At 39.4% G+C, this 26,073-nt stretch overlaps 1 protein-coding gene across 1 annotated transcript; it reads right to left on the reverse strand.

Moving 5' to 3' along the window:
• Nucleotides 1-11,578: 11,578 nt before the first annotated feature.
• On the reverse strand, nt 11,579-24,514 carry ERP27 (endoplasmic reticulum protein 27). Its single transcript, XM_069491539.1, has 5 exons — nt 24,485-24,514; nt 17,537-17,653; nt 13,719-13,844; nt 12,379-12,576; nt 11,579-11,626 (listed from the first exon to the last, which is right to left on the reverse strand). The coding sequence occupies exons 1-5, from the start codon at nt 24,512-24,514 to the stop codon at nt 11,579-11,581; spliced, it is 519 nt and encodes a 172-aa protein (XP_069347640.1).
• Between the last annotated feature and the right edge of the window lie 1,559 nt (nt 24,515-26,073).

The following is a 26,073-nucleotide window of genomic DNA, read 5'->3' on the forward strand; positions in this document are numbered from 1 at the left end:
ATTGAATAGAGACTCTTTTCCCCAATGTATTTTTTTATCTGCTTTGTCAAAGATTAGATGACACTATAAGGATGGTTTTATATATGGGTTCTCAGTCCTGTTCCAAAAGGTCTATATCTCTATTCTTGTGCCAGTACCATGCTGTTTTGGTTACTATAGACTCATAGCAAAGCTTGAAGTCTGGTAGACTGATGCCTCCCAGTTTGTTCTTTTTGCTTAAGATTGCTTTGGCTATATGAGGTCTTCTCTGGTTCCATACAAAATGTAGAATTATTTTTTCTAGATCTGTAAAGAATGAGGATGGTACTTTGATAGGGATTGCATTAATTCTGTAGATCACTTTAGGTAGTATGGACATTTTAGCCATGTCGATTCTGCCAATCCATGAGCATGGTAGGGTTTTCCATCTGTTTACATCTTCTACAATTTCTTTTCTCAATGTTTCATAGTTTGCTCTATGTATGTCTTTCACCTCCTTTGTTAAATATATTCATAAATATTTAATTTTCTTTGATGCTATTTTGAAAGTTGCATCTTTGATTTGATTTTCTGCTACACTGTTATGGGCATATATGAATGTCACTGATTTGTGTGCATAAATTTTGTATCCTGAGACTTTACTGAATTAATTTATTAATTCCAGGAGTCTGTTGGTTGATTCCTCGGGATTTTCTAGATATAATATCATATCATCAGCAAAGAGTGAGCAGTTTGACCTCTTCTGTCCCCATTTGGGCACCTTCAGTTCCCCTCTCTTGTCTGATTGCTCTGGCAAGGACTTCCAGCACTATGTGGAATAGAAGTGGACATAGTGGGCAACATTGTCTGGTTCCAGTTCTAAGCAGGAATGCTTCAATTTCTCCTTGTTCCGTATGATATTGATTGTGTGTTTATCGTATATGGTCTTAATAATTTTAAGGTATGTCCCATCTATGCCTATTTTATTAAGAGTTTTTATCATAAAAGTGTGCTGTATTTTGTCAAATTCTTTTTCTTCATCTATTGAGAGAATCATATGGTCTTTGTTTTTGCTTTTATTTATGTGGTGAATTGCATTTGTAGATAAGAGTGACATATTTTAGACATGATTTAAAGGAGGGTGAATTGCTTTCAAACTTACAGAGGTATGGTTTTAAAATTCATTTGTTTCTTTGGTTTCTAGAGTACCTTTTCTCCAAGGTTCAAAATTCAAAAGATGTTGGTGTTTCACTTCCTCCTTTTTCTATTCTCTATGTCTCTCTATGAACATTTCTGCAATTAGGAGCCACGGCTCAAATCCATCTCACTTCCTGTTGTGTTTTCTCTGTTTAGAAAAGCAAATATTTTCAGAAAAGTTAAATAAACAGGGCTAGCTCCAAATTCAATTGTGAAATAAAGTCTGTCCCTGTTGGTGTAGATTATTTCCTGTGTGGCTCCTCCTCCCCCAACTCTGGGCCTTCTCAGCCCCTGCCAGCCTCCTGCCCCATACCCTCCACAGCCACCTCTCCTCCTTTTCTAGCCTGCCCTGTTCTGCTGCTCCCCGCCCACTGCCCAGAACTATTCTGGTGGCTTCCATGTTGCCTGTTGTAACTACAACTGAAATTTCTCTGTTCTATAGCTTGTTTCCCAAGGCCAACTTTGTTGTCTTAGGAGGTAATTTTGCCTGACACCCTCATAGTTGGTTAATAAATATTTAAATGGGAAGGGGCAAGATGGTCGACCAGAGACAACAGCTGCCACAACATCTCAGTAAGAAGCAGTTTAGATGAAAGAAAAAAAAATGAACAAAAAGATTGGATGTGGGTCTGAAGGAAGAGTGCCAGGATCTTCAGGAGACTCCATGGGAAGAAGCTGTGGAACAGAACAAGGAGCAAGGTATCAGCAAAGATCAACCCCTGACAGGCTTGGAGTCCAATGAGAAGGGTAGGTGGAGCAGTTTGTTTCTCCTTCCCTTGTATCTCTGACAGTTGGCAGGTTCCTGAGCTGCTGGAGAGACTTTCTGCTCACACAAGCCAAGAGGCTGCTGCTACCAGTGAGCTGGGAGCTTCTTGTGGACAGGGCATCAGGCTCCCAGCCCTGCCTGGGGCACTTCCTGCATCACAGACCTGAGCTGGGATGGCAGGCACCATATTGCTTCTCTACCCACTGTGCATCCTTGTATTCCACAGGGGGCTTCAACTCCTCAGGTTTCATCCTGCTCATTCCCACACAGACATTTCCCAACCTCAGCCCAGAGGGGTCCAGTGGGTCCTGGGTGATCTGCATGATTCCAGAGCCTGGACATTCTGGGTGGACTGTCTCCTGGAGAGAAGGTCAGAGATGACCAGAGTGCAAGCATTCCTCCATACAGACTCTTTTCCTCTCCTTCCTCCCCCTGACACATGGCTGCTGAGAAAGATAATTGAACCACCACACTGAGGCTTCCACAGAGAATGGGGCCCAGGCCTTTCCTCTTGGAATCCTGCAATGCACAGAGGGGTGCTCAGTCTGTGAGCTCCCTGCTCACCGGCCCTCTCTCGTGCTGCTTGCCTAGCAGCTTCATCAGAGTGGGACATACTCCAAGATGGAAGGACATCAATCCTGCTTGGGCACCCCATGGCTGACTCAGGACCAGTGTGCTTCTCCCTGGCATGGTCAGGGATTGATATTCTTGGTCTCAGGAGGTGAGGGAGCCAGCATGGGCAGATCTGGGGGGAAAGTGCAGTGTGGATCCTAGCTGCAGTATGCTCACAGGGAATCTAATCCCCCATGGGATGGCCACACTCTCAGCTCAGGCTGGGATCCTGGGCGAGGAACCTCCCAGCCCACAGCACAGAGAGAGGAGAGCTCAGCTGGCTTGGGCTTCTGCCTGCTGGCAGATGCAGTGGGAAGACTGTGGAGCAGAGGAAGGAGGAGAGGAGTGAAACCCACTGCATACTGCCAGATTTCAGATGGCCCTGTATCCACATGCAGACTCTCTGGTTGGGTGGGGCCACTTCAGCCCCTCCCTGGTGGCTTTGCTGGAAGCTTGGAGCAGACATTTACCCCTGCCAAAACAGTTACTTTGCCAGCTTTTGTAGAGTCTGAGGGCAAGCTCACCCAACCCAGCCCTACTCAGCTGCACTTCCCCACCTTCCTCTGCTGTGGCAGAGAATAAAGACTCACCTGAAGTTCCAGGGCCCCACCCACCACTTGGGGCATTTGAGTGCTTCTCCTGAGGGACTAGAGCTGGTCAGAGGACACAAAAACAACATTGCAGCTTGTTCCTTCTGGCAAGTACCACCTACTGACAGGGAGGTCAGTTTGCACACTCTTCACAGCATTTACTGACTCAATCTTACAGGGTGTGAGAGGGTCCAAGGAGTGGCCATTTAGGGGAGCACCCATACCTCCCCACAGAAAAACTGGGCTACTAGGTAAGGGCAGAAAGACCCTAGCCTGGGGCCTTAGCATACAAGAATTTAGGCCCCTACCCCATAGGCAGACTTCCCAGTTTGAAGACCTTGTCCTGACCTGACTATCAGCAGCTCCCCATAGTGGCTGGAAAAGCAACTTCTGAGCCCCACCGAGGCTTTGCAAAGCCTTTCAGGCTCCCTCAATCCAGCCACTATTTATCTTGCTCCTTCCCTCACCATCACTGAGATTAAGCTGGGGAACCTAACTACACACTGTTGGGAAGAGGCGAAGACAGCAGGTGAGGTCAGACATAACTCGAGAGGTACACCAAACATGCTAGAACACCTTATAGGCAGCTCAGGATCAGCATTCCTCTCCCTGGCACACTCAGGGGTTGATCTTCAGGGACTCAGAGACAGGCTCATAAGCCAAGCCTAGCACCCTCAAATCTCAACCGAGAAGCAAGATGTGAAGGAATCATTGAAAGAACTCTGGAAACATGAAAAATCAGGTGAAAGGACAGTGCCAAAAGAAAACAACTACTCCTTACCAATGTATACCAACCATAATGAAAAGATTAAAATGACAGATGAAGAATTTCAAATATGGATTATAAGGAAGTTCAATGGAATACAAGAAAAAAAGAAAAAAAAAAAGAAACCCAACACAAAGAAACTACAAAACAAAGCAGGAAATGAATAAAAAAGTTACTAAAGAAATCAAATTATTGAAAAAAATCAAACAGAACTTCTAGAAATGAAAAATTCATTCAAAAAATACAAAACACAATGAAAAGCCTTAAGAAGAGGCTAGATCAGGCAGAAGAAAGAATCTAAGAACTTGAAGACAACACCTATGAGTTAAACAAGTCAGTCAAAGTGAAAAAAACTGAGAAATAAGAGGAACAAATAAAACCTACAAGAAATACAGGATTATGTAAAGAGGCTTAACATAAGATACATAGGCATCCCTGAGGGTGAAGAAGAAAATACACAAGGGTTGGAAAACCTATTTGAGGGACTAATTGACAAAAATTTCCCCGGCTTTGCTAGAAATATAGATATCCATGCAGAAGAAGCTCAAAGGACCCCTGGGAAATTCATCAGAAAGATGTAATCACCACGACACATTGTCATCAGACTGGCCAAAGTAAACATGAAAGAGCCAACTCCTACAAGCCATAAGGTGAAAGCAACAAAGTAACTTTCAAAGGAAAATCCATCAGACTAACTGCAGACTTCTCAACTGAGACCTTACAAGCCAGAAGAAACTGGGGCCTCAACCTCAGTCTTCTCAAACAGAATAATGGCCAGCCTAGAATTTTGTATCCTGTAAAGCTAAGTTTCTTGTATGAGAATAAAGACTGTCTTAGATAAGCAAACACTGAGGGAATTTGTCAAGGCAAGACCTGACCTGCAGGAAATACTCAGAACTGCATTATACACGGATCAGCACAGTAGTCACCCACTGGTGTAAAGTCACCCAAAAGCTAAAGCTCAGAACCCATATACCATAATGGCTCAAGTGGTAAAGCAAAGCAATAAAATTCTACTCAACAGGATGAATAGATATCCACCCACTTATCAATTCTTTCGATAAATGTGAATGGCTTGAACTCCCCACTCAAGACATATAGGCTGGCTGAGTAGATAAAAACATACAAGTCAAGTGTCTGCTGTCTCTAGGAAACACAGCTCACCCACAAGGACTTATTCAGACTTAAGATGAAGGGATGGAAAACAATATTCCATGTAAATGGAAATGGAAAGAAAGCTGATATAGCCATTCTCATATCAGATAACATAGACTTCAAATCAGCAAAAGTAAAGAAAGACAAAGATGGTCATTGTATAATGGTGAAGGAAACATTTCAACAAGAGGACATAACAATCCTAAATATTTATGCACCTAACACAGGTGTGACAAGATTCATAAAGCAAATACTACTTGATTTAAACAAAATGATAAACAGCGGCATCGTAATAGCTGGGGACTTCAACACACCACTGACAGAATGGGACAGATCCTCCACACAGAGAACAGGCAAAGAAATGATGGACTTAAACAGAATTCTAGGACAAATAGGCCCAACAGACATTTACAGAGCATTCTACCCCAAAACCACTGAATATACATTCTTCTCATCAGCTCATGGAACATTCTCTGAGATTGACCATATCTTAGGCTAAAAAACATGTCTCAAAAAGTTAAAAAAAAACAAAAAACAAAACAGAAATTATACCATGTATCCAGACCATGGTGGAATAAAATTAGAAATCAATTCCAACAGAAACACTCAACTCTACACAAAGTCATGGAAATTAAACAACCTACTGCTGAATGATTATTGGTTTAGGGAGAAAATTAAGATGGAAATCAAAAGATTCTTTGAATTAAATGACAAAAGAAACACAAGTTATTAAAAATCTGTGGGATTTGGCAAAAGCAGTCATAAGAGGAAAATTTATAGCCATAAATGCCTACATCCAAAAGACAGAAAGATCACAAATCAACAATCTAATAAATCATCTCAAGGAATTGGAAAAGAAAGAACAAACCAATCTCAAACCCCACAGAAGAAAATAAATAACTAAAGTAAGAGCAGAACTAAATGAAATTGATAATAAAAAAATTATACAGAAGATTAATAAAACAAAAAGTTGGTTCTTTGAAATGATAAACAAATTGAGAGGCCTCCCACTAGATTAACTAGAAACAGAAAAAAAAGGACCTTAATAAGCTCAATCAGAAATGAAAAAGGAGATCTTACAATTGATACTATGGAAATACAAAATATCATTTCTGAATACTATAAAAATCTCTATGCACATAAAACTTGAAAACATTGAGGAAATGGACAAATTCTTGGAAACACACAACCTCCCTAGGCTTAATCAGGAAGAAACACAACTCTTGAACAGACCAGTATCAAGTAACAAAATTGAAGCAGCAATAAAAAATCTCCCAACCAAAAAAAGTTCCAGACCAGATGGTTTCACAGCCAAATTTTACCAGACCTACAAAGAAGAACTGGTATGTATATTGCAGAAATTATTTCATAATATATAATAGGGAAGGCCAACTTGTTCTATGAAGCCAATATTACCTTGATACCAGAGCCAGGAAAGGACACAACAACAATAATAATAACAAAAAACTACAGACAAATATCCCTATGAATATAGATGCAAAAATTCTCAATAAAATCCTAGCAAACCAAATTCAACTGCACATAAAATACATAATCCACCATGATCAAGTAGGCTTAATCCCAGAGATACAAGAATGATTCAACATATTCATATCTATAAATGTGATTCATCACATAAATAGAAGCAAAAACAAAGACCATATGATCCTCTCAATAGATGCAGAAAAAGCATTTCACAAAATTCAGCACCCTTTTATGACAAGAACTCTTAACAAAATAGGCATAAATGGAATATATCTCAATATTATAAAAGCCATATATGACAAACCCATAGTCAACATCATACTGAACAGAGAAAATTTGAAAGCATTCTCACTTACAACTGGAACCAGACAAGGTTGCCCACTATCACCACTTCTGTCCAACATAGTGCTGGAAGTCCTAGCCAGATCAATCAGGTAAGAGAAGGGAATCAAGGATGTCCAAATGGGAAAAGAAGAGATCAAACTATCACTCTTTGCTGATGATATGATCTTATATCTAGAAAGCCCCAACAATTCTGCCAAGAGACTCCTGGAATTAGTAAATAAATTCAGCAAAGTCTCAGGTTACAAAATCATTGTACACAAATCAGTAGCATTCCTCTATTCTAGCAACAGTCAAGCTGAGAATAAATCAAAGACTCAATACCTTTCACAATAGCAACAAAGAAAATAAAATACCTATGAATATATTTTAAAAAGGAGATGAAAGACCTCTACAGGGAGAACTACAAAACAGTGAGGAAGAAAACCACAAAGGATGTAAACAGATGGAAAAATATATCACACTCCTGGATTGGCAGAATCAACATTGTTAAAATGTTTATACTAACCAAAGTGATCTACAGATTCAATGCAAACACCATTAAAATACCAATGTCATTTTTTGCAGATCTAGAGAAAAATAATTCTACACTTTGTATGGAACCAGAAAAGACCCTGAATTGCCAAAGCAACCTTAAGTAAAAAGAATAAATCAGGAGGCATCACTTTACCAGACTTCTGGTACCTCTGGTACCTCTGGTACCTCTGCTACAAGGTTATTGCAACCAAGACAGTATGGTATGGGCATAAGAACAGAGACATAGACCAATGGATTAGAACAGAGAACCCAGATATAAAATCATCCTCATCTTGCAATATGATCTTTGACAAAGCAAACAAAAACATACACTGGGAAAAGAATGTGGTATATGTATACCATGGAGTACTACTTGGCCATAAAAAATGGCGAATACCTTTTGTAATAATCTGGATAGAATTGGAGACCATCCTTTTAAGTGAAGTATCACAAGAATGGAAAAACAAACATCACAGGTACTCACTACTAAATTAGAACTAACTGATCACCAAACATGTGCACATATGGTAGTAAAACTCAACAGAAAGCAAGGAGGTGGTGGGAGGAGAGGGTGAGTAAATTCATACCTAACGGATATGGTGCACACTATGTGAGTGATAGACACTTTGACTCAAAGTGTACAAAAGTAATTCATGTAACCAAAATATTTGTACCCCCATAATAGTCTGAATTTTAAAAAAAGACAATATTTCATACATAATTAGCAAAGTAGCCATTAATAAAGATCTCTTTTCTAATATAAATTATTAAAATATTAATAATAGTAAAAATAAATATTTAAATGGATAAATGAGTATATAAATAAATAATCCACTCTCTCTTAATACACCACTTAGCACTTATCCTACCCCCACCCATTGAAGGTGATGAAGACAGCCTTCCTTTGTAGCATTACACAACTAGGTGAGTGGGAAGAGGAACCCCATGATGAGTAGGTGTTAGAGTTATTGTATTAACCATGTGTTTCTGATGTTTTGGCATCTGGGGCCTTGCTGACCCTGGAGAGACTGCTCTCCCAGGGGCAGTAAACAACTCTCCTGCAAGCACACCTTTCATATGCAAACCAACCAATCCAGAGCCCACACAACTAATTCCTTTATGGACTCTCACAGGGCTTTCATACTCTGGGCTACCACTCATCTGCCCTAATCAACCCAGGGCCAGGTTCCGGGCAGCAAAGGACAGCTCCTATGCCCCAAAGCCTGCTGAAATTATTGAAACCAGCCAATCCTAAGCCTTCTTACTCTGCCTTTCTCATTTCTTCCCATGAAAACCATAATAAAGGCTCTTGTCATTTCCACCCCCCCCCACCCCGGCTCCCTCTGCCTCCTGATGGATCCCAGGGTGTCCCCACGTGGCCTGCATGGCACAGTGTGCTTCCTCCTCTTGGGAACTGTGAATGACAAATTATCTTTTCAATGACAACCGTTTTCTGATCTGTTGGCCTCACCATACCTGGATAATTATAAAACCTACACTTGAAAGCAGTTATCTAAAATACTTTTCCAGTCTCAAGTGTGAGGCCTCCTATGCTAATTCATTTAAGACAGATCCTGAAAGAAGTCTCTCGTTTCCCATAAGTTCTGACAATTGGCCTAACAATTATTACCCAAAGAATGCAATGCAGTATTAAACAAACAAAAAAAGTCACTACCAAACTTTACTTAATATGGATTATATCCCTGGGATCTCAAAAATTCCTACGAATTATTGCATTATCCTCAGTGAACTGAAGTTCAAAGATATTAATAGAAAGTGATTTTTCCAGGTCACAGAGCCACATACATAAAATAGGTAAGACACAAACCCAAACTTTTCTGTCATTCCTTTTAGTCCTGCCTCTCTCACACTCCTTCTATCATTGTCTTGCAAATCTTTCAATATCTTTTTCAAAGTTCTATTGTATAAACATCACCACTTCCTTCATACTTTGAAGAGAAAATATGGCAGTTTCATCAGCAAGGGCAAATGAATGATTCCACGGTGAAAAATAGCTGAGATGTATACAGATATTTCAACAATAATACACCTTGGAGAAATGAATGCAGAGTCTTGGGAAGATATTACCCAAAGACAGAAAAGGATCTAGAAATTGAGTATGTTTATAATATGAGATCTTTAATGGATAAGAACCTTTAGAAATCTTTTCTTTCTGAAGAGTTCTCATTCTTCAGTCATGAGTCTGCAGGGCTGGCTGTGAAAAAGAGAGCCAGGCAAAAATACCGGGCAGTTGTAAAAAACTGCAAGCTAAGAAGGAGTAATTCAATTCAACACCACAAACATAAGTAAGCATACAAAAGAATATATATTAAAATTGCTATCAAATATCACGAAGTAGCAAAATATACTGTAAAGATGTTAAGACCTATATGATCAGTATTGATCATAGCTGTTGGGGGGGGAACACTTCAAGAAAAATAATTGAAAAATTAGCACAATATTGAACAAAATATAACTCATGGGTTTTCTATAGTGTGGGTTCCTACTATTAATATTTTAAGTGAGACAGAGAGAGTTGGGAAAGAGGGAAGGGAGAAAAACAATGAAGTGAATCGGATGGCTTGGAAATTTGAAAAAAGCGATAGAAGAGTTAGATGGTGAGTGTGGGGAAGAGACTGGATCAAGGGGCCTGAGCACAGCCAGTGGGGCGTTACAGGCGTGACTTGCGGCTGGTGTCTGGCAGCTGTCAGGAATTTCCGTGGAGGGTAGTTAAGAAGAAACAGCCCGCATGGCCAGACCCCAGCTGGGTATCAGGAAGAATTTCCTGACTGTAAATGTCAAGAGCTCTGGCTTACGGGACCAAGAGGAGGGTTCCGGGATGTGCTTATCTTAGGAATATTTTTCAGCCTCAAGCAAGAGGCTGTTTGGGTGGTTTTCTGCAGCCCTGGGATGAACTGCATGACCTCCTCAGAGTCCCCGGCCTCGCTGCCAAGAGGCACGCCGTACACTGCCGCCTTCAGTGTCCTTGCCAGCCCCTGACTCCCAGCCCAGGGGCCGCAGAGTTTTCCCCGCAGAAAGGAACAACCAAGCCTTTCACTCCCTGTTGCTCACTTGGACCAGTCCTTAGGTACATCTGTGGTTTTTCAGCTCTTCAGCACTTAGGCTCTTTCCTTCTGAGCCAAGGGCCTCCTGGGAACAATGTAGCATCTGTGTGCTGACAGTAACAGCCTGTGGGCCAGAGACACTCCACCAAACTCTCCCTCCGTCCCACATGAGCTGGGTTGCACACCTCACCTGCAGCCACCCGGGCTCAGCTGCCCAGCCGCCCCAGCACCAGGAGCCCCTCGGCTCCCACTGGTTCCCCAACCTTTTACCTAGTTCGCTTCCTGGCTCCTTTGCCACATTTGTAACAATCCTCCTGCAGGATGGTCTCTACCCACCACCCCTCCCACCCACAGGGTGAACAATAACACATTAGTGGCTATGGCCCGACACTAAATGGTGGGCACTGAAGGGTGAGGAACATGCTGCTTAGCTTGGCAGCTGTGTATTTATGAAAGGTTTGGTCTGCAAAGAGATGCCAGTCTTTTCCTATAATATTATTGCCTTTTATTTATTATGCGGGTTGTTGATTCACATGGGGAGTTGGAAATGCTAGACAAGCACAGAGTTTTCACATGGTCTGCTTCTGCTGATTCAGAGACCTGGAGACATCATTTAACTTCTGGCAAAAAGACGATTTCAGAAAGGTGTTTAAAACCATTCTTTTGTCCTTGGCCCTGAGTCAGAGAGGAACATGTGCTTATGAAGGAAGGTAGAGTTTCACCCCTTAGGTAGCCCTAAAGGAGCAGAAACTAAGTTGTGTGTAAGTCATGGGCAATGCACACACTCAGTATTAAATGACCAATCAGGACAATCTCTCTAAGGATGCCTCTCCTTCTCAGAGCAGTATTTCTCTCAGAGCCTCCATCTAGTGGTAGTATAGGTGGTCCTACACAGTATGAATGCATAATAGGAACGTGGGTGGGGAGTGAGAGAGTATAGGAAATTTAATAGAAAGAAGGAGAGTAAATGAGGTTTTAAGGTACAAAATGGAGGGGGGTGTGTGTGTGTGTGTGTGTGGTCGGCAGATCTGGCGACCCTGTTGCTCAGTGTCTCTGAGGTCTGAGTTGCCCCCTTTGATTCAGCAAAAAGTGGATACTTGGCGGTATGCACACATATCAGGGAAAATCAGAGTTCCACCTTTGGAGTCTTTCCTTCTGATTCACGATTTTCTCTCTGAAAAACATCATAACACTGATCTTGAGATTTGGCGTTCACTCTTGTTTTTAAGCTCTGAGATTAGTAAATTGAGCTGTCTGATTATTCCTGGAAGTCCTAAATCCATCTCCAATTTTTATCTCAACTAACTCTCTTATACGGAATTTGATTCATTTCCTATTGATACCTTAAGTAAAATGGTGAAATTCAAAATTCAGCTTCTTTGAATCTGTAAGACCTTTCCAAAAATGCTTTCCTCATTCTATTCTCATGACTGTATCCTAAAAAACATCCTCACTCTGACCCCGTATCCTCATATATCTTTATGCTTAATCAAATCTAGGACCGCCCAAAGAATTCTTTTTTTGAATTTAATGTTTTCTGTTTTTATTATTATTTTAAATCGACACCTAATAATTGTACATATTTATGGGGCACAATGTGATGTTTACAACGTGTAATGATCAAATCAGGATAATTAGCATATCCATCACCTCAAACATTTGTCATTTCTTTGTGCTGGGAACACTCAAAGTCTGCTTTTCTGTTTGAAATATACAATAAATTGTTATTAATTATAGTCGCCCTGCAGTGCTACAGAACACTAGGATAAATAAATTCCCCTTAACTAGCTGTACTTTTGTGTCTGTTAACAAACCTTTGGCCATCCCCATACCCCTAGATCCCAAAGAACTCTTATTTAAAAGGAAATAAAAGAGACACAATAAGAAAGAAAACTCAACTTGCTCCGTTGGTAGTCTGACACTTACCAACAATTTCCCTTGGAGGAATCCATCACAAAAGTTTTGCACGTGCTCTACTGAGACTTCTGCTATGGGCAGTGCATCCCACTGGTCATCCAGAGTCCGGTAGATTGCCAAAGCTGGCAGTTGAGACTTGTTTAGTTTGAAAAACGATATCACCTTCCCATTTTCCTGCAGACCGCTGTCCACCAGAATAAAGAGAATCTGCAGTCAGAGAAGTTCAAAAGAAAGAGAGCTAGCTGAGGTGGTGGGGGTAAAGAGATACCTTGTAATCGTTACAGTTCACACTGATTGAATTTAGGGTCTGTGCTACACAATTTAAATCTTGACTGAGTTAAAATAAATTTCCTATTATGTTTTGTCACTTTGGTATTTTATCCCTTTGATCAGATTTATTTAATTTTTGGTACTTAGAATCAGAAGAGACTTTAGTGATTATCTAAGGGAGGAAGTATAGCCTAAGGGTTAAAAGCAGAGAACAACTTTTACATTCTGCCTCTGGTGCTTTCTGGCTGTGTAACTTTGGGTACATTACCCACCCTCTCTGAGACTCAGTTTTCTTGTTGGCAAAAACGGGCTTTTGTTGGGCGAGATTAAGTGAAATGATGCATTTAATATTTTTAGGATAGGTTTTGTCATATAGTAAGTGCTTGACAAGTGTTAACTATTTTATAGTATTAAATCAAACATTTTACCCAAAGTACAAATCTTCTTTTTAATATATTCTGATCATAGGTTATCGACATTCAGTAACACTGACTACTTCCAGCAGCAGGGAACCAACCATCAGAACAGCAGCTTATTTTATTACCAGACAATTCTCATCATTAGAAAGGTCTCCAGTTCTACATATTAGACTTGAAGTAGTTGAGTTTTACTATCTCAGTGATATCAAGCAGAACTTCACAAAGGAGGAAAGAGGAAGAAATAAATATTCATTGGACATTTCATAGGCACCAGATACTTTATAGGTGTTTTCTATGAGAAAGAAGCCTTGAGGCCTAAAACTCTGAGAGATTATGGCAAGGAATAAACAAATTGTGATTAATGGGTGTTTTTTTTTTCAGTATCTTTGTGTCTCTATTTTCTCTCTAGCAATCAATGCAGAAAAAAAAACAAAAACACAAACTTAATCACTATAGGAAGATGTGATAATTCAGGCCTTTAACTTATAAAATACAACATTCTTAATTTCAAATAATGCGATTTATTATGTCCCAGTTCTTGCTTTGTTATGTCTTAACCATACTTGTTTTCCTTATTTATCTCTACTTCCTGGCCACATTTTCCTTTTCCTGGTGTCCTGGTGGTCCCTATTCAAAAGGGCATGCCTATTCCCAACTTGCCTTTCCCTGGAAGAGCTGCGCTGCCCTCTGGTATCTGTGCCTGCTCTCTTCGTACTCTGGGGAGGCCTTGCTCATCAGCAGGAGGAGATGAATCTGAATCATGCTGTTAAACAGGCCAATCACAGTCTGGCAAATTGAAATGCGTTAGTGTAGAATGGAAAAGAGAGAGAGAGGGAACACATTAGTGAGCACCCAGGGAATAGACAGACCAAAACGTAAGTGAGAACTGCCCACCAGTAACACAAAGGGAACCAGCCTCCAAAATGGCTCTCAGTAAGTATCACCATCTTGTTTTCATGCAACTGTGTGGACCTTTCCTTTGGACACTGAATAGGGCTACACTTAGTTACCAAGACAATAGTGCAGCAATGATGGAGTGTGACTTCCAAGGTTAAGTCACAAGAGACATTGTGTTCTCTGCTTTGCTCTCTCCTATATCCCTCGGTCCGAGGAAAGCCAGCCCCAGTGTAGGGCACTCAAGCAGCTCTGTGAAGAGGTTCCCATGGCAAGGAACTGGGGCTTTCTACCAACAGCCAGCACTGACCCGTCAGCGGTGTGTGTGAGCCATCTGGGCAGCAGGTCCCCAGCCCCAGTCAAGCCTTCCAATGACAGCAGCCCTGACCCATGACTGCAACCTCACAGGAGACCCCACACCAGAAGCACCTAGCCTGGCCACTCCAACTTTGCTTACCCATAGACCACAGAAACTGCACAAGATGATCAATGTTTCTTGTTTGAAGTTGCTAAATATTGGATTAATCTGTTGTACAGCAATAGACAACTAATATACCATGCAACACATTTGTCACATTTTTTCAATCCCTCTTCATATTGCAAGACTAGTCAGAGACACTTAAAATGTTGCCTTTGACTACATATTAGTAGTTCACACTTATTGAGTGTTTATTATACGCAAGGCATTGTTTTCAATTCTTAACATGCAATAGCCAATTTAGTCCTCAAGGTCCTAGGTTTTCAAATGAGGAAATTGAGTCACTCTCAATGTAACTCTCCCAAAGTCATGTAAATGGTAGATTGGGATTCACACCAGGCAGCCTGGCTCTGGAGTCCATGCCCTTGACCCTGAGGATGGACTCATGCACAGTGGGTGGCAAAACTCCTGGTGAACAAGTTCAACCCTAAGTGTGGTTGAACCAGGCCACCTAAGGTCAGCAAGAAATGGGGCTCTTCAGGAGACCAGAAGCATTGGCCCTATCTTGCAGATTAGAGATGACAATTCCTCAAGGAGCTGTCAATGACTTAGGTGAGCAGGACAGCCAAGAGCCAGAGTGAGGAGAGGAGAGAGAAGGTGAACTATGGCACTGGTTTCCTTCATTTTACTGTCCTGAAATGGTGCTGCAAGTCTATTTTAAACAAATCCCATTCTTTTCCACCTCTCCTTCTAAATACTGAAGGCATTACTGTGAAACTAGTGTGTACATGGGAAGAGAGAGTATGGTGGATGAGCAAACCATTGGGCAGAGTCCCCAGAGGGTGGGAAAGGGGCAGCTAGGTGGGATTCTTCCTGAAGCTACACACTGTTCTGTAGAGATTCTCCAGCTCTACCAGCTGCAGGAGCCAATATGTAGCAAGGAGGGCCAGTGGGTTCTTTCCTAGAGATTTCTCCCTGGAGTTTAAAACCAGGTCTTAGATTTTACTTTGGGAGATTGGATGACAAGCAATGTCACTCTTGTTTTACTAGATTCTGCTACTTAAGTTTAGAGCATGCATCTACTCTCCTAAAGCAGAGATGGAAGAATTAAGAAATATAAACTAAGGAGTTAAAAGGTACACTTGTCTTAGCAGGAGGGATTGGCTATAGCAGAAGTGATTAGTTTAACCCTAACAGAAGCAGCCTGATTTTTCACCTTGAAGCCATCATTGAGCATCTGCATTAAAAGTGCATGGTAGGCCAAGTTCATGGCTATGATTTTCTGCCCAATTGCTACTGGTGCAAACCTCTGCACCAGTAGCAGATAAGAAATAGCTATAGTAGAATGGGCAGCATTCCAAATGAGAAAAATACTACTTTTGGGAAATATAAAAAAAGTAACAATATATACTGAACTTGCTTCTCTAAAGAAAGTCTTATCTAATTTCCTCTTGATGTGATCTGCCTTCACTGATAATGTGGAATTTAAAAAAGATACATTATTGTTCTGTAAGATGGGAGACGAATCAGGCATAAGAACCCAGGCAGGCCAGTGCCGGCCCCTGCCTTAGCTGGCCTGAAGAATGCCAGAACACTTGGGCCACAGCCCAGGGACCATAAGATCATTTTTTTTTCTGGCCACACATGCACTTCTGCTAGCTGCATAGACACAATAACCGAATAGCGATGGTCTAGGACAAGAATGCCTTCTTGGTTATTACCGCCAACATCCCATAGTTATATATGTTTGGAATCTTAGCAGAAGTGGAAATACAGTCACCAACTCCATAGAGATAAAGATGTGTGAGAGATGGATGGGAATTTAGTCCATAGAAAAAGGGGTGTTTCTATTGAAGGCAGTGTGGGGTGATAGAAAAACCACAGGATTCAGTCACACAGACCAGTCATGAAAAAGCAGGGGTAAGTGCATAGGCTGTCTCTGAAGCTCAAATTACTAGCCATATGGCCTTGAGGGAGTTATTTAATCTTTCTGAACTCCCATTTCTTCTACTGTGAAATGGAAATAAACAATATGAGTGACTCAGTCATGAGTTACTTTTTTTCTGCCTTAAATTATGCCTTTTCTATCTATTCATTATGTGACCTTGAATAATGTCACTAGGATCTTGACTGTTCTCCTCTATAAAATGGGCATGAATTTTTTCTCTTCTACCTAAAAAAAAAAAAAAAAAGTAGGAAGATTAAATGAGAATATGAGTGTGAAAAGGCCTTGTAAATTAAAAAAATCATAACATGCATGTAAAGTTACTGGAGAATGCACAGCATTTCTGAGCTGATGTAGATCACTAGAAATTAATACTCCATCATTCTATGATCTATGTCAGGGAAAGTAAAGGGCAGTACTGTACATGTAAGATAATTCTATAAATTGTAGGGTGTTAGAAGGCCATCAGATGGTCAAGGCAGGTGGACCACCACCCTGGTCTGGATCGCATACAGCGCGCCACACAGAGGACGACACACCTAGAGAGAAAGCTGAGGCACAGTGAGGGGAGGGTGTAGGCATGTGCTAATCAAAGCATGGTTTCCAGGTGGTGCCAGACCAGGAACTGCTTGTAATTGGTCCACAAGGATGTAATACAGAAAATAGAAATAGGTATTTAGAAACTTTTGTAGAAATTTTACATTGCTGTGACATCCAAATATGGGATCAGTGGGCTTCCTTTAAAAAATTTCATTTGTCTAGTAATTTACTTTTATTGTATTTTACAAAAGTATGGATCACCAATGCTTCGGGGAACAAATGGACCTTAAATACTGATTGCCATCTAGTTTGAGAAGCGTGATCTATAGGGTTGCCCGGGTCGGAGTTGCCTTCCCTGAGCACCGTCAGGCAGCACAATTCAGAAGTTTTCAATCAGTCACCGTAACTTTGCATTCTGATTCTCTTTCTTCCTAGTAGTGTGATAGGTCATTTAACTTGTCTGACTCCGTTTCCTTGTTTAATAGGAATAAGTCCATCAATCTTAAAGGGTTATAGTAAGGTTAGTAATATAGACAACATATTAGGTATTCAATTATTGGCAGTTACTATCATTATCGGTCAAAGGGTCAGAACTCTGGGAGGACGGGATCTCTGCTGTGAAGACAAGTACCCTCCCTGACTCAAGGACTTAAGGGGCTGACAGCAGGGACTATTGTTTACCGCAGGGTTGTACTCTGTCACCAAGTGGAGGCTGTTGATCTCAATGAAATGGCTTAATTTGGTGGCATCAATGCTTTCGACATCTTCACCCTCTAAATCCAGTTGTTCATTATCCACCTGGGTAACACAAAAAAGGATAAAATTATCACTGTTCTGTCTTTTCTCGGTCACTGATAAATGTTTTTAGACCAACATATGACAAGCGCTGAGTAAACCTCGGAAGTCAGACAGGTAAATAAAAAGTGTTCCCTGCCCTCGAGGGACAACCTGTCCTGTAGGATACACAGAAGTGAAGATAAACATCCCACATAGTGTGGCAGGTGTCATGATAGGGGAATCCCAGGCCCACATGTCACCTAAGGAAGAGCAGAATAGCTTCCAGGGAGGGGCTACTCCTGAAAAGTGGCCAAGACTTGATTGGATAAATAGGATAAGGAGGGAGCTTGAAATAGGCAACAGTATTTGCAAAAGGCAAAAGATGTGAGAGATCATGTTCTGGAAGCTGCAGCTAGTTCACCGTGACTACAGCAGATGTCACGTGGTGGAGAGACGAGGCCAGCAGGGTAAGCAGGAGTAGACTTCTGCGGGGCCTTGCATTGAAGGTGAGCAGATGAAACTCCAACCTGTAGGCAAGGAGAGCCACTTGCAAGGTCAGATTCGTGTTTTGTTGATGTTCCCTTTTAATGTGAAATAAAACACATGTATAGAGAAAAGTATAAAACAGAAAATGTAAAACTCAGTCTTATCGCAGAGCAAATCACACAGGTAAAGAAATAGAATATTGCTAGAACCTCTGAAGCCCTGTGCTCCCTTCTAATCAATAATCCATCCTTTGTTTTGCCAAAAGTAATCATTATGGTGACTTTTATGGTGATCATTTTCATCCCTTCCTTTATAGCTTTACTGAATAAAGATGCTTCTCCCAATACTATAGTTTAGTTTTATCTTGTTTTTTTAACATTACATTAAATGTAAACAAACAATATTTTTTGCCTATACCTCATTTATTTGGCTTCACATTTTGTTTATGAGTCATCAATATTATTGCATGTAGCTGTAACGTGTTCATTTTCCTTGCTAAATAACATTCCATTGTCGGAATAAGCGCAACTTATTTATTCATTTTACTATTGATGAACACTTTGTTTCTAGCTCCTAGTTCTTAAAACAATTCTACAATGAACTCTGTTGTTCATGTCTCTTGGCACATATATGCCTCTGTATCTATTGAGTGTATAGCTCAGGTTGGGATTTTTGATTATAGGATATGCATATATTAAACTAGAAGAAAATATTATGCTATTTCCCAAGGTGGATAATAATTTAAACTTGTACCAGTACTGCTTGAAAGGTCCCATTGCTTCACATCATTGCCAACACTTGCAATTGTCAGTTTTCCTAATTTTGGTGGATATGTGGTAATATCTCATTGTGGTTTTAATTCCATTTCCCTTATTAACCACTGGTATATCTTCTTTATATAGTGTCTATTCAAGTCACTAGCCTATTTTTCTGTTGAATTGTCTATCTTTTTCTTCCTGATTTGAAAGTATTTTTACATGTTTTGGATACGAGCATTTTGTTGGTTCTATTGCGTATCTTTCCTTACTGGGGGCTTCCCCTTTAATGGTGACTGCTCACGAACAGAAGGAAATTTCAACATAGTCAAGGCCATCATCTTTCTTTTATAGCCAATGTGTGCTTTTTGTTTTGTTTTGTTTAAAAAAATCTTTGACTATACCAAGGTCATAATGACATTCTCCTGTATTATCTCCTAGAAACATTATTTTGTCTTTCACAATTGATCTAAAATCCACCTGGAATTCATTTTTCTTACTTCTTAACATGGATGCTTAGATCCTTGGTTTTTAACATTACTCTTCTCTAAAATATACACTAAAGGCTCCGTCTGCCTGGCTGCTTGAACGAGGGCCCGGGTCTTCTGCCCTCAGTGCTGCTGGTTCTCAGGCCTTCAGACCTGGAATGGAATCCACACCATTGGCCCTTCGCTCTCAGGCCTTTGAACTATAGCACTTGCTCTCCTGGGACCCCAGCGTGCGGACAGTAGATTGTGGGACTTCTCACCCTCCGTAATGGTGTAATACATTATAATAAACCTCTCTATATGCTAATACATGAATATAATATTATCTATATAATATATACAATCTTTATTGCATATCCTATTATATTTAATTTTTATATTATAATGTATTATATATAATTTTTGTTATATGATACATACATAATCTCTGTCTATCTCCTCTTTGTTCTGTTCTTCTGGAAAACCTTAATGCATTCTACCTTTTGGCTATTGCAAATAATGCTGCTATGTTGTTGTTTTTACTACTATTATTGTCGTTGACAAATTGATAGATGAAAACTCTTAATGTTTGGGTTTTTCCCTACTTTATTTTATTTTACTTTTAACGTACTGTTTAGATTTATCAAATTCTAACAGTATGCCTTGTTTCCATTTTTTTAGTTTTATTTTTAATTTGTGTCAGTTTTTAATTTTGCTAATTGTACATATTTATGGGGTACAGTGTGCTATTTCCATGCATGTATATATTGTGTAATGATCAAATCAGGATATTTAGCCTTTTCATTGCTTCAGACATTTATCATTTCTTTGTAGTAAGAACATTCAAAATCCTCTCTTCCAGCTATTTTGAAATATGCAATACAGTATTGTTAACTATAGTCACCCTACTGTGCACTAAAACACCAAAACTCATTCCTTGTGTCTAACTGTAACTTTGTATCTGTTGACCATCCTCTCTTCTCTCCTATTCCCCCTCCCCAGCCTCTGGTAACCACTCTCCTACTTTGTACTTCTATGAGATTCACTTTTTCAGAATCCACATATGAGTGAGATCATGCAGTATTTGTCTTTCTGCGCCTGGCTTATTTTACTTAACACAATGTCCTCCAGATCCATCCATGTTGCCACACATAACAGAATTTCATTCTTTTTTATGGCTGAATCATATTCTATTATGTATATATACTACTATCAGTTCATCCATTGATAACCACTTAAGTGGATCCCATATCTTGGCTACTGTGAATAGTGCTGCAGTGAGCATGCGAGTGGAGATACCTCTTCCACATACTACTGATTTTATTTCATTTGGATGTATACTCAGGAACAGGATTGCTGAATCATTTGGTTGTTTAAAAAATTTTTTTTTAAGGACCTCGATGTTGTTTTACATAATGGCTGTACTAATTTACATTCCCACGAACAGTGCGTTAGCATTTCCCTTTCTCCACATCCACATCAGCATTTGTTATTTTCTGTCTTTTTGATAATAGCCATGCTAATAGGGGCGAGGTGATATCTTACTGTGATTTTTCATCAGTTTTCTATTAAATAATAGAAATACAAAAAAAATTTAATAGAAAACAGATGGAGCTAGAACTCCCTGGTTCCATCCCCTTCGCTTCTCCTCACAGGAAGCCCCTAGCATGAATTAAGTGCTGTTCCATGTTTTTATGGATCCAAAATACTGTATCCTATTATTTGACTAGTTTTAAATTTTTATGTAAGTGGCCAAAAATACATTAAAAATCTATGCATTTCTCCCTTAGAAGACTGTAAATGTATCATAAATTTGATACATAGTATTTTTATTATTATTGAGTTCAACATGTTTTCTAATTTCTGTTCTCATTTCTTCTCCAACCTATTGGTTATTTAGAAGTGCATTCCTTAATTTTAAAATGGGACATTTTCTGATTATATTCTTATTGATTTCTAGCTTAATTTCTGTCTTATGTCATTTGTGTCCTTAAAATTCTGTACATTCTACAGTTTTTGAATACAGTATTTTGCATATGTGCATCGGGTCACTTGGTTAATTTTATAGTTCACATTTTCTATGTTCTTACTAGTTTTTGTTTTTTTACTAGTTTATTTTATTTAAAAAGGAGCATTAACAGCTACGTGGAAAGCTGAGGTGGGAGGATTGCTTGAGGCCAGGAGTTTGAGATCAGTCTGGGCAACAGAGAAAGAAAGTCTTTCTTTTCTCTCAAAAGAAAGAAAAGGAAGAAAGGAAGGAAGGAAGAAAGGAAGGAAGGAAGGAAGGTTGGTTGATTAAAGTCTTCCACTTGGATGTGGCTTTAACCATTTTTTTCTTGAAATTCTGTCAGTTTTTGCTTATATATTCTCAGTACATGTATTAGATAAATGCAAATTTATAATTGTTAAATCACTGTGGCAAATTGAAACTTTTATCGTTATGCAGTGTTACTCTTTATCTCTAAGGGTGCTTGTTGCCTAAAAGTCTACTTTGTCTAATATTAATGTGCTCATACCAGCTTTCTTTTGGAAGTGTAGGCGTGATGTATCTCTGTCCCGTATTTTACTGTGTCCCTATGTGTTCTTGTGTTTTAAAATGATATGTCTCTTGTAAAAAGCACATAGTTGTATTTTTAAATCCAGACTGCTGATCTTTGTCTCTTAGTTGGATTATTTTTATGTAATGAAATTACTAATATATTTAATTATGCATTTTCTATTGGTTCTGCCTACTCCAAATTTCATTTTCCTTCATTTCTGGCCTACTTTTGGGTTGGTTGGGCACTTTTTATTATTTCTTCTTTCACTTTATTGGCTTAGAAGTTACATAGTCTTTAATTATTCCCTTAGGGATTACCAGAATGCATTATACAACATGAAGTTTTTACTTATCAGAATCTCATATTAATTGGCAATTTTATCCTCTTCTTGGACAATGCAGACACTAGAATATTCTAATATAGTTTGTCTCCTTCTAATACCATTCTCTGGCCTCACACTCAAGACTTATAGGATTATTGTTGTATTTTTAATTCTAGATCTCACAAGACATTATTATTGTTATGTAGTCAATATGCACGTATATTTATGCACATATTTAGATTTTATCTTCACTTCATTTCATCCTGCATTTTTGAGCTTCTGTCTGGGTTTTTTTCTCCCTCTGTCTAGAGCACAACTTTTAGTATAATATTTCCTTTAGCATGAGTTAGATCTGTGGGTGACAAATTCTCTCAGTTTGGTTGTTTAACATGTATTTATTTCACCTTTATTTTTGAAGGCTGTTTTTGCTGGAGGTAGAATTCCAAAGGGGCAGTTATTTTCTTTCAATATTTGCAAGATTTGATACTTTGTGTTCTGCATTCCACTGTATTTAGCTGTGAACCTTACTGTTGTCCTTTTGAGATGACTTTGAGGACAATCTGTCTCTTTTCTCTGACTTTTAAAATTTTTTCTTTTTTTGAGTTTTAGATGTTATGCTATGGCATATCTAAGGGTGGATTATACATGTTATAGATATATATAAAATTGTATATGTGTAAGTGTGTGTGTGTGTGTACGTGTGTAGATGATCATCTTAATCCAATTTCAGGGAATGGGATGATTTGCATTTACGCATAGCCCTCGTGAGGGCTTCATCCTGTTTTTAGGTACAGCTCTTTGGGATTCAAAGTAGGTTCCAAAAGTGTTATACTGGATTCATGTCCTACTTCCCCTTGTACGGCTTGGACTTCAACATTTGGTTTTCTGGCTCTTTGAGAATCTCAAAATGCTGATTAACTTCTCAGCCTCTTGGCAGCTTCTTCTAGACTGCCAAATGCCCCCCAGGTGAAAAGCAGTCCCCAATGTGGGGTTCATATTTTTAAGTTTTTATCTTCTTCTAGATCTTGGTCTAGATATTTTTTCTTCCCTTGTTCGGCTCTGTTATGCCTTCAGGCATGTACACACACACACACACACACACAAACACATAAACGTGTGTGTGTGTGTGTGTGTTTTAAGCCTGCTTTTAAAAAATAGTCTTTGGTAGAAGGGATTGTCTAGCTACCTAAATAATGATTTCAGATTTGTATTTTAGAACAGCCTTTCCACCATACTCAGATATATGAAAAGATAGGACCTCATTCTTCTAGCCATTGTTCTCAGTTTCCCGTTCCCCTCCCTCAACCTACTCATGCCCATAAAGACATAAGATAATGCTTCCATCATCCATAGTAGCTATGCTTACAGATGAAATTATCTGTGCCAGCTCCTGAACAATTTTGTCCATGTCCTAAAATAGTTGGGGTCACTTTTGAGATCCTTGGGCCACTAATCCCTAGACATCTCCTTAATTAACCCCCTTCCCCTACATCTGCTGTCTAATATTGGTCCTACCTAATCAGATCTTGGCTAGGATCAGAACCACCCATTTATCCCCAAGATGCTTCCTCCCAGGCTACCCAGCAAAATCAGGGGTAGATCTCATTTTAGTTTATGTAGGAGGGGATTCAGGCAAAGGGAAATTAAAATCACTGAACAGTAAGAATCCAAGATTGCTCATTATTTTCATCCCCATGGTGATGCCTATTAACTAGTGTTCATTTCTTTTATTCAAGAGGGTCTCCCATTGGGTTAATTAAAAGCAATACGAACCTCTGAGAAGCTCACTGCACTCCTTATGGTAACTTTTATTAATTCTGAGTATATCTCGTCATTCTCTTATAATCCATTTGTTTAATAAATTATTTGTTGAGTGCCTGCTATATGCATGGAGGCACAGAAATGCTGCTATTTCTCATATGGCAATTTAAGCCTCTTTATTTTAGGACTGCTTTACACAATTTAAATAAATGCTGAGGTACAGAAAATGCTTGTATTTCTAAAAAGGAATTTTGAGAAAAAATCATCAAAACCACAGGATAAAAAATGTGAACTCCGTTTGTATATTTAATTGTTTTTAAATTCACAAAGTTTTGAGTAGAAAGCTTGGGAAAAAATATAAAAGCAAGAGAAAAAAGGTCTTAAGTGGAGTCCTTACTCACCCCCCTAGCCCTCCCTCTTGTCTCCCTGTGCAAATCAATAAGAGTGAGTAGAGAAATAAAATGAGCACACAACAAAATTGACATTTGCTGCTCATCTGATTCCTTACTGCTGCTCAAGGCCTGGCTTGCCAGCTGGCAGGTCTCTGTCATACTTAAGGCTTTGCCGCTGCAACCACCAAAATCATCACTATTATAATCACAGTCGGGGCCCTTTGAGCATTTGATATGTCCAACTGCTTCCTGACTATTTTTCTAGGAACTCACAGTCCTGGTGTCTGCGCCTCTGCTGACCTGGCTGTGCCAGGGTCCCCTCCCTCTCTGCACTCTTCTGGGCAGTCCCTCACATTCCCAGAACAGGGAGAACAGGAAACGCTAGTTACTCCAGGTGTTTCTGGACTTAAGGACCACAGCATATTGGAGGCAGAGGATGTTAAGTGGCGATAACATTCTCTAAGAAGCAAAAGAGTTTTAATAAAAACCACCCTTCTGCGGTCTCTCCAACTGGTTCTTCTTTTAACAAAAACATGCGCGATTATTTCATTATTTCTTAAACTAATAAACTCTGGAACATTCATGTGTAGGGTTCCTGGAAGCAACATTTGAACAAGAAATCTCCCTTCTGTAAAGAGAATTATTTGTATAATGCACTGGAAAGAAAATTCGACCTTGGAACCAAGAGCTGGAAAAACTTTATAAATATCTTTTTCCAGTTTTCGGAAAGAATTTTACTTAAGATAGCATATTATTTTTTTCCCAAAGAACAGAAGCACCAGAAGAAAAGCAGAAACATTAAACTAGAAGGGTTGCTACCTGAAAATATAATTTGGAGGTTCCCCAAGACTATGTAAAGTAGATTATTTTGTTTTAGGGACTATATTATACGAAGAGATTTAATTACTCATTTTCTCTGTATTAGTATTTCAGCAATATTCATTTGAATTCCTATGGATTTCTCTAACAACCCAGCTTTTCATAAAATGTATTAAAAATGGTCTTAGTTTACCCCATCGTTACAGTATTAAATGTCTTGGATGGCACTGAGAAATGATTTGTTAAACAAAAGCCCTCATGTCCCTGGGTTTGTTTTTGTAAGCTGCTTAGCTTATCATATATTTGGTAAATATCTACTTTAGAAAAAAGGTTTAATAATTTGACATATCTTGCTTCTTATATTTCTTATCACTTTATTCTTATGCACTAGTTCCTCCTGATTTTCTTTGTCTGCCAAGGTGCATTTCTTGTCACAGGCACCCGATAAATGACTACAAGGAGTAAAGAATGACTCCACTGTGTTTTTGTTGCTACCCTATTGGGTCAAAGTTAGGTTAATTATATTTCTTAAGATAAAAGTGACTGAGAAAAATCCAAAGCAGGGGAAACATTCAAATAACATCTCAAATTCCATTTTAGGACAGGCGGATGGTTTATTTAACCTGGGAATTACATCTCTGTTAGGGCAACAATAAGAGTCCTATTGGAGCGTGCGGAGGGTCTCTCTGCTTCTACACTCACAAGAGATAGGCCTTGTCCTCAAACAGCCAGGTTGTCACATGCAACTTATTACTGTTCCATGAATTATACCTAGATTCTTCCCGATCACAGGTATACCGTGGTTTGCACTATTTTTGGAGAATGATGTGTTGTACCAATACAGCATTTGCTCGTCTTTTATTGCTCCAACATTTCAAGCATCCACTATTATCAGCTTA

This window comes from Eulemur rufifrons, chromosome 16 (genome assembly GCF_041146395.1).
Source record: "Eulemur rufifrons isolate Redbay chromosome 16, OSU_ERuf_1, whole genome shotgun sequence".
Classification (NCBI taxonomy): domain Eukaryota; kingdom Metazoa; phylum Chordata; class Mammalia; order Primates; family Lemuridae; genus Eulemur; species Eulemur rufifrons.

Excerpts from the sequence above, each read along its gene's own strand:
- ERP27 (XM_069491539.1), bottom strand. The coding sequence starts at position 24,514 with ATGACAGAGACCTGCCAGCTGGCAAGCCAG. Across the intron at positions 13,845-17,536 it reads TGACAGAGTACAACCCTGCG|ACTGTGATTGGCCTGTTTAA; the intron begins GTAAACAATAGT and ends TCAATTTGCCAG. Across the intron at positions 12,577-13,718 it reads CGCAGCTCTTCCAGGGAAAG|ATTCTCTTTATTCTGGTGGA; the intron begins GCAAGTTGGGAA and ends CTCTGACTGCAG.